At 47.2% G+C, this 8,922-nt stretch overlaps 1 protein-coding gene across 2 annotated transcripts in view; it reads left to right on the forward strand.

Moving 5' to 3' along the window:
* Dhx37 (DEAH-box helicase 37) overlaps window positions 1-2,934 on the forward strand; it is a 22,082-nt gene extending 19,148 nt beyond the window's left edge. For both annotated transcript variants that reach the window (XM_008839244.2, XM_017799730.2), the window contains exons 22-27: window positions 730-844; window positions 934-1,071; window positions 1,270-1,364; window positions 1,451-1,524; window positions 2,007-2,104; window positions 2,242-2,934. In XM_008839244.2, coding sequence (XP_008837466.1) covers window positions 730-844; window positions 934-1,071; window positions 1,270-1,364; window positions 1,451-1,524; window positions 2,007-2,104; window positions 2,242-2,327 — 606 coding nt within the window. In that variant the 3' untranslated portion in view covers window positions 2,328-2,934. The remainder of the gene's footprint in view (window positions 1-729; window positions 845-933; window positions 1,072-1,269; window positions 1,365-1,450; window positions 1,525-2,006; window positions 2,105-2,241) is intronic.
* Window positions 2,935-8,922: the final 5,988 nt, after the last annotated feature.

Genomic DNA, 8,922 nt, shown 5'->3' on the forward strand with positions numbered 1-8,922 from the left:
GGTCTGTTGGCGCGCGCCTGTACACACTGAGCTCTCTCGCCAGGCTCTCTCTTTCGCGCTCGCTCTCTCTCTCTCTCTCTCTCTCTCTCTCTCTCTCTCTCTCTCTCTCTCATTTCTATCTCTATCTCTATCTCTGTCTCTTTCTCTCTTAAAGGCAGTCTCACTATGTATCCCTGACTGGCTTGGAACTCACTATGTAAACCAGGCTGACCTGGAACTGACTATATAGACCTGCTGGCCTGGAACTTCCAAAGATCCACCTGCCTCTCCTCTGCCTCTTATGTGTGTGTATTGCCTGCATGCATGCAAGTGCACCCATGTCGTACAATGCCCACAGACAGAAAAGGTCATCAAATCCCCTGAAACTGGAGTTACGGACAGTTAGCTGCCATATGGGTGCTGGGATTCGAACCCCAGTGTTCTGCAAGAACAGCCAATGCTCTTAACTGCTGAGCCATCTCTCTAGCCACCTTTTTTGTTTTTAATCTTGTGTGTGTGCATGAATGCATAAATATGCATGTATACAGAAGTATGCACATCTGGAAATCCAAACGAGGCTGTCAGGCTTTTGTGACAGCGCTTTACCGACTGAGCCATCTCCTTAGTCCTGTGTTTCAGCTCTGTTGATAGCTAAGGAGCAGCGTGTCTCTTAGTTTTGGGCCAAGAGCAGAGGGTTGGACTTGCAGAACCAAGAGCTCAGGTTTCTCTCTCCCCTGACTCTTTCCACAGACCCCTCTCCTAGATGATCCAGTCTTTATCCACCCAAGCTCTGTGCTTTTCAGAGAGCTGCCTGACTTCGTGGTCTACCAGGAAATCATAGAGACCACCAAGATGTACATGAAAGGTACCACAGGGTGGCACTGATGCACCATGTGGGGCACTCTGTGCATCTGTGAGAGCATGTGAGACCTGACCCTGTACTCCTGGCCCCAGGTGTTTCTGCTGTGGAAGTCCAGTGGATCCCAACTTTGCTGCCTTCCTACTGTCAGTTTGATGGGCCCCTGGAGGAACCAGCCCCCACCTACTGCCCTGAAACCGGCCGGGTACTCTGCTACCGCACCAGTGTGTTCTGTGAGTTGGGGCAGCTTCCTGGATGGTCTAGTCCCCTTAAACTCTGGGCTTCTTGCACCAGTCTGACTGTACCCTGGCCCTGAACATGGTTTAAGAATGTCTCTCAAGCCTTTCTGCTCCTCTGATGGACAGGATAAGGGTCACTAGGATCTTGGGAGGATAGTTACAGTCCCTTCATCATGGGTTTCCACCCCCCAGATCGTGTGGGCTGGCCACTCCCCGCCGTCCAGGTGGACTTTCCGGAAGGCATTGACCGCTACAAGCACTTCTCCCGGTTTCTGCTGGAAGGGCAGGTAGATGCTGCGGCTTCCCTGGGCTGGTTTCCTAGGTGGCATAGGTAGCACAGGCCCTGTTCAACCCTCCTGTGCTCTCTCACCAGGTCTTCCGAAAGCTGGCTTCATACAAGAGCTGCCTGCTCTCCAGCCCCAGCACCATGCTGAAGACCTGGGCCAGGTACAGCCTCCAAGATTATCTGGGCAGGTGGTGGCAGAGGGACCAGTCACTTGTGCTGGGAACATAAATAGCAGGAAGTTCTTTAGTTCTGGGGCCCTCAGAGGGCCTTGACCCATCCCACCCCTCTGAGAATGACAGGGGCCTCCCTGTGTCTTCACTCTGATCCCTCCGTGCCTATCCTCTTGGTAATTATGTCACTTCAGCCTTGGCCTCCTCCTCCTCCTCCTCTCTCTGTCCTCTCCGTATATGGGCCCCTGTCTTGGTGTTAGGGCTCACCCTAGGCTGGTTAGGAACGTCCTTATATCACAAGGGGCCCAGTAGATGTGAGTGTGGTGAGGTGCTAATGAACCCTCCAGGCCCCCAGTGTACAGAGGGCTTCCTGTGACTGAGTGCCTGGTCCTACCCGCTCTCTGCTATCCCTTTCCCTGGGCCCTCTGTCCCTCCTAGGTCTAGTCATCTGCCCCCTGCCTACCCGTCCACAGGCTACAGCCCAGGACAGAGAGTCTGCTGCGAGCCCTTGTGGCAGAGAAGGCCGACTCCCGAGATGCCCTGCTGGCTACATGGAAGAAAAAGCCCACATGTGAGTGTGGCTAGGAGGTGGAGGTTGCTTAGTGGGAGGACCTGTGGGTGGTCATGGTGGTGGTGGTGGTGGTGGTGTCCCCCACCAAGTAGGTTCCTGTCCTGGCAACTCTAACTGTGGCTACCTCCTCCCTGCAGACCTGCTGGCCGAGTACTGTGAATGGCTTCCCCAGGCCATGCATGCCGCTGTTGAGAAGGCCTGGCCACCCACCACTGACTGCTGACTACACATCTGACTACATAGTCATGTGGCCCCATGAGACACACTGGCCCTGGAAGCTTTTTTTACCTTGGCCCAAATCCGAGCCATTGTACTTGCCATTGCACTGATCAGAAGTGCCTTCTTTGTAACTATTTATTGCCAGATGGAAGTAGTTTTATCTCCCACATTCCTCTCAGTCCTAAATTTGCTCTTTGGGCTCCATTAGTCCCTATGGACATGCAGGGCCACTGGGACAGGAAGGCAGGTCCTTCCCCCAGGTGCACCTCAGAGCATCCCAGGCAGACTGCCGACCTCTGCTCTGACCTCAAGGGCTTCTGGAAGCTTGTTCCCCAGATAAAGGACAGATACCAGCCCTGCTCTGTCCAGGGTGAAGCCTGGTTCCCAGGGGCCTGATGTGACTTTGGACAGCAAGTTCTGTCGTAAAAAGCTGCCCTAACTGGGTATGTGGGTGAGCCTGTCATTTAACCACTCAAGAGGCTGAGGCAGGAGAATCACAAGTTCAAGCTACATAGCAAGACCCAAAAAACCTTAATTATAGTAAATATACATGACAGAGTTTTCTGCTTTAACTATCGAGTTCAGTTGTATTAAACATGTTCACATGTTGAGTGGTTGTCAATGGTCAGTTCCCAGAATTCAAAGAGATCTGCCTGCCTCTGCCTCCCAAGTGCTGGGATTAAAAACATGCAGTACCATGCCCTGCATCCAGAATGTTCTATATCATCCCAAAGAGAAGCTGACCCATTAACCTCATCCTTGCCCTCCTTCCCTGGCCCTGGCAGCTGCTAGTCTACCTTCCATCTCCACTGTACATGTTATATAAATAGAACCAAACCACCCCTAGTCGTGCCCCCCCCCTTATTTTTCATTTGAGACAGCCTCACTATATAGCTCTCGCTGACCTGAAACTATGGAGACCAGGCTGATCTCAAGTCATAAGAGATTCTTCTGTTAGCTTCCTGAGTACTGGGATTGAAGGCGTGTGCCACCAGGCCCAGACTTCTCTTTTTTTTTTTTTTTTCAAAGTTGGGGTCGTTCATTGGAGCAGATGGGAAATAAGACAGTCTTTGAGGTCTGAGAGCAAACTTAGAGCAGAGAAGCCCATCCTGGGAGAAAGACCTGGTCACCAGCTACGAAGACATCAGTCTCTTGGGTTATGGTAAAGGAGGGGGACCCTGAGGGCACCAAGCAGGTCCAGTATATCTGGAAGATGGTGATCTAGACAGGACACTGACCAAGAAGAGGAGGCTGTAGCTGAGGACCTTGATGTGCAGGTCTCCTGCCTTGCTCACTACCTGTGTCCCCAACACAGAAGCAGATGTTAAGAAAATTGCAAGATTAGACTTGAACTCGACTTTACTGTCTCACCCTCCTGAATGCTAAGATTGGAGGTCCTAGGTCACCATGCCTGGCTTTGAAATGGGAGGGAAACTAGCAAATGGAGCTGGAAAACACAAGGATAGACAAAAACTATAGAGTCAGGAGTGCTAGCACATCCCTGTAACTCCAGGAAGGTGGCTGAGATGGGATTTCTATAAATGCCATGTCATATACATACATGTGATAGGATCAGTTGCATAAGAAAAGATGCTAGGCAAAGGCTGGCATAGCACATCTCCCATGATATTAAGCTATGAAATCTAGAGACCCAGGTGAACCTTCACTCTGCTTTTTTCTAATTTACTTTGGGGATGTGTGATTCTGATAAACAGCTCTAAATGCTCCAAACCTAACAACCAATCACTAAGTGAGCAAGTGAAATGGACAGTTCTCAAAGACTGGAGTAGAATTGGCAGTGAACAAAAGTGCTCACCTCACTAATCAGAGAAATCAAGAAATAACGAATGGGCTGGAGAGATGGCTCTTACAGAGGACCCAGTCTCAGTTCCCAGCACCAACATGGCAGCTAACAATTGTTCATAACTTTGTTCCAAGGTATCCAGCACCCTCGTCTGACCTCTGTGGGCCTTGCATGACAGGTGCACTTATATACAGGCAGACAAAATACTCATACAAGTAAAATAAAAATAAATTTAAATAAGCCCAGCATGGTGGCACAAGCCTTTAAACCCAGCAGAGGCAGGCAGATCTCTCTGAGCTCAAGACCAGCCTGGTCTACATAGTTCTGGCCAGCTGGGGTTATGGGGAGACGCTGTCTCAAAAAATTAAAAATTGGGGCTAGAGAGATTGCTCTTGCAGATAACCTGGGTTCTGATCCCAGCACCCACAGCAGCTGACAACTGACTATTACTCCAGCCCCAGGGGATCTGGCCTCCACAGGCAAAACACTTATATGCATAAAATAAAAATAAATCTTTGGAAGGATTTAAACGCTAAGAAATAGAAACATGAGAACATTTTCTGGGTTAAAGAAATATAATTCTGGCTAGGCATAGTGGTGCATATCTTTAATCCAAGCACTCAGGAGGAAGAGGCAGGTGGATCCCAGTTCAAGGCCATCCTCTTCATATAACCAGTTCCAGTCCAGCTGGAGCTACATAATTATATAGGTTAGATAGTGAGACACTGTCTCAAACAAAACAAAATCTCTGATTCTGAAGGTGACAGGCTGGGCTGGGGTCTTTTTGCTCTACTGGGTTGGGTAGAGGTAACATGTAGTATCTCCCTGCCACAGTGCCAGCTGCGTGCTCACATCCTGGCCTACTTGCAGCTCCAAGTCCTTTGAGACCAAAGAAAGACAAGGCTTGAGGTCTTCAGGGTGCACTTGTCACTCAGCTTTAACTGGGTCCCCTCTCTTGGTAGCTTTTGTCATCAAGGCAGCAGAAGCAGTGTAAGTGACTCCTCCCTGCATTACACTGGATCTTGCTGCCACTAATGCCATGATTTGTCTAATTTTAAAGAAAGGCTTTGGGGTTTGGGGGTTTTTTTTGTTTGTTTGTTTGTTTTTTCCTTTTTGAAGCAGGGTTTCCCTGTAGCCCCAGCTGTCGTAGAACTCACTATATAGACCAGGCTGGCCTTGAACTCACAGAGATCCACCTGCCTCTGCCTCCCAAGTGCTGGGACTACAGGCGTGCACCACCACATCTGGCTAAGAAAGTTTTTTTTAATTTTATTTTTTATGTGTGTGAGTGTTTTTCCTGCATGTATGTAAGTGTACCTGTGTTGTGCAGTGGCTGTGTAGATCAGAAGAGAATGTCAGATCCCCTGGAACTGGAGTTCTAGAAGAGGGTTGTTAGCCACCATAAAGGTGGTGGGAACTGAGCCTAGGTCCTCTGCAAGAGGTTAAGCCAGTGCTTTTTACCACTGAGCCATCTCTCTTGCCCTCATAGTTTGTCTGTTTTAATTTAATTAACTAATTATCTTTAAATTTTTTTAAATTCCACTCATGTATTTATTTGGGAGGAGAAGGGAGGTAAACAATGTGCAGAAGTTTTCTCCTTCTACCATGTGAGTTCCAGGGACCAAACTCAGGTGGTTAGGGTTGGTGCCCTGACCGGTGCTTTCATTTGTGGAACTGTCTCACTAGTCTTAATTAGGACTTTTGTTTTAATTTTAGAAATAATATTCAGTTATTGTGTGTATATATGTGCATGTATACACAGACACATAGAGGACAACTTGTGGAAGTCAATTGTTGCCTTCCACCTTGTGAGTTCTGTGGAACAAACTCAAATTAGGTTTGGCAGCAAGCACCCTTACCCACTGAACCATCTCCTGGGCCCTGATTAGTACCAAATACATGGTTGAACCTATTCAGGAATCTTTGCCATCAGCTGGGGCATTTCCACCCTTTGTGTTTCTCATGTAAATTACTTGGCTGTTTTGAAACCAGTTTGTTAAGTCCTTTACTAAGGAGTTCCAGAAGGGCTGCCCTGGCCAGGGAACCATGAATCTTCAGTCTCTTAGAGACCACAGCTGGAGTAATAAGTTTATTGTTGGGAATTTCCTTACAAAGTTTGACATATATAGTGTTGTCAAACAGGACCAGGTTGTTGAGTTTGTCCCGAACTTTGCCTTTGGACCACTTCTTTTGGCCTTGCCTCCAGACTTGTTTACTGGGTCTTTTTCTTTTTTATTTTCTTTTGAAATTATTTTTGGTCTTTTTGAGACAGGGTCTCCCTGTAGACCAGGCTGGCCTGGAACTCACAGAGATCCACCTGCCTCTGCCTCCCAAGTGCTGGGATTAAAGGTGTGCTCCACCACATCCAGCATTGCTATTTACTTTTGTTGCAATAATTTCCAACAATTTATAAAAATAGAAATTACTGAAGAATGTCCAACTTCAACTAAAATTGTGTTAATATTCCATAAAATATAATTTCATCTATACTGATAGAAACAGGTTTCTGCTGTTTGAGGACAGAGGAGCCAGAGGAAAGTACTAAGAGTCCCAAGGGGCCCAAGGAAACTTTAACATGATGGATGTTTCCAATATCTCTCACTATGTAGACCACCAGGCTGGCCTTGACCTCACAGAGATCTACCTGCCTCTGCCTCTGCCTCCTGGGAGCATCACCACCCCAGCCTAGCGTTTTCTAGAGTTTTTCTTGAGGCAGGATCTTACTATGTAGTTCTGTCATGTAACCCACGTAGCCCTCAAACTCATGGCAATCCCCCTGCCTCAATCCTCCCAAGTGCTAGAATTTTCAGGCACCAAACCTGCCTTGTTTTTTGGTTTTGTACATTGTTTGTTTTGAGACAGGATGTCACTGTGTAGTGTTTGGCTGCCCTGGAACTCACTGTGTAGCCAGCTTGACTTTGAAGTCTTCATGATCCTCTTGCCTCTGCTTCCTAGATGCTTGGGAGTACAGGTGTGTGCTGCCATGCCCAGCTTGCTTTGGTTTTGTTGATGCTTAAGATTCTTTTATATACATTTTGGGGGTTGGGGAGTCATGTGCCACAGTTGCTTGTGGAGGTCAGAGGACAACTTTCAGGAGTTGGTTCTCATCTTCCACCATATGAATCCCAGGAACTAAACTCAGGCCATCAGGTTTGATGGCAAGTGCCATTACCTGGAGACCCATCGCCATTGCATCATTGTGTTTTTGTTTTGTAGACAGGGTCTCATCAGGGTCTCTGGCTGGCCAGGAACTTGATATGTAGACCAGGCTGGCCTCAAACTCACAGAGATCAGCCTCCCAATTGCTGGGATTAAAGATGTGCACCACCACACCTGACTGCTTGTTTTTATTTATTTATTTATATTTATTTATTTATTTATTTATTTATTTATTTATGCCTACATGTGTATAAGTGCACCCATGTCATGAGATGACCATGTAGGACAGAAGAATGCCTGGAAACTGCACTCAGGTCCTCTGCAAGAGCAGTCAGTGCTCTTAACCACTGAGCCATCTCTCCAGCCCCAAGCACCTTCCTTTTTTTTTTCTTTAATTTTATGTGTATGCATGTATTGCCTGCATGTAGGTAAGTGAAGTGCACCCATGTTGTGCAATGCAGAGGTCAGAAGAGGCTGTCAGATCCCCTGGGACTGGAGTTACAGACAGTTGTTAGTTGCCATGTGGGTGCTAGGATTCAAACCCAGGTCTTCCGCAAGAACCATCAGTATTCTTAACCGCTGAGCCATCTCTCCAGTCCATTTTATTTTTTAATAATCATGTATATGTAGCCGGGCACATGCCTTTAATTCCAGCATTCCGGAGGTGGATGAAGACAGATCTCTGTGAGTTTGAGGCCAGCCTGGTCTATAAAGTGAGTTCCAGGGCAGCTGGGGCTACAGGAAGACCCTGTCTTAAAAAAAAAAACAAAAACAAACATCCTATAATTGGAGGTGGGTCACCTGTCCTATTGATCAAGGAGGCTGAGGAGACCCCACCAGATGGACTTGAACCAGTGTCCAGTCTACAAAGAGGAGGGTCAACACAGAGGAATCACTTCCTCCATGCTTCCAAGTGAAGCCAACCATGGTCGAGTAGGACCTTTGACTTATCTTCACATAGGCGGAACTGGTAAAAGAAAGCCAGGGGCTCCTCCCAAGCCCATGTGACCCCTGAGGAACAGATCCTCAAACGACCTTAAGAGTAAAAATAAATTGGTTTATCTGGGCCAACTATATGGCCTTAAACATGCAAAAGGAAAGTAAAACCAAAGATTAAAGGGGTCAGTATAATTTCTTAAGAGTCCATATGCATAGCTAAAGGCTACGTAACAAGCAACAATGCCAGATAGGAGATACCTTCTTTTGAGTTGTTGGCCAGGGTGACCAAAGGGACTCCCAAATAGTAACCCAGCACAGAACTGGGAAAATGAACAGCAGACACCAATCTGAGTATTGACAACTGATTGCTGCGAGATGAGGAACAGCTGACCTTCCTAAAACAAAGACCTCTAGATAGGCTGACTAGATTCACTAGAAGGGCAAGTAGTGGGGAATGGCTGGGGTGCCGACAACACAGCAGACAGTAGCAGGGATATCAGAGTATTAGGGCTCTAGTGGGGGGAGGGAGGCTATGGGAGGGGTGCCATCTGGGAAATGGGTGTATAGTTGAATAAGGTTGTTTGGGATGTTCTGTGTGATATATACACACACCAAAAAAAAAAAAAATCAAATTATTAATGAGCTATGATCATTTCTTTCATCTCATTTTTTATAAACCAGAAAAGCAAAAAATAAG

Source organism: Nannospalax galili, unplaced genomic scaffold (assembly GCF_000622305.1).
Source record: "Nannospalax galili isolate Female #2095 unplaced genomic scaffold, S.galili_v1.0 scaffold218, whole genome shotgun sequence".
NCBI lineage: Eukaryota > Metazoa > Chordata > Mammalia > Rodentia > Spalacidae > Nannospalax > Nannospalax galili.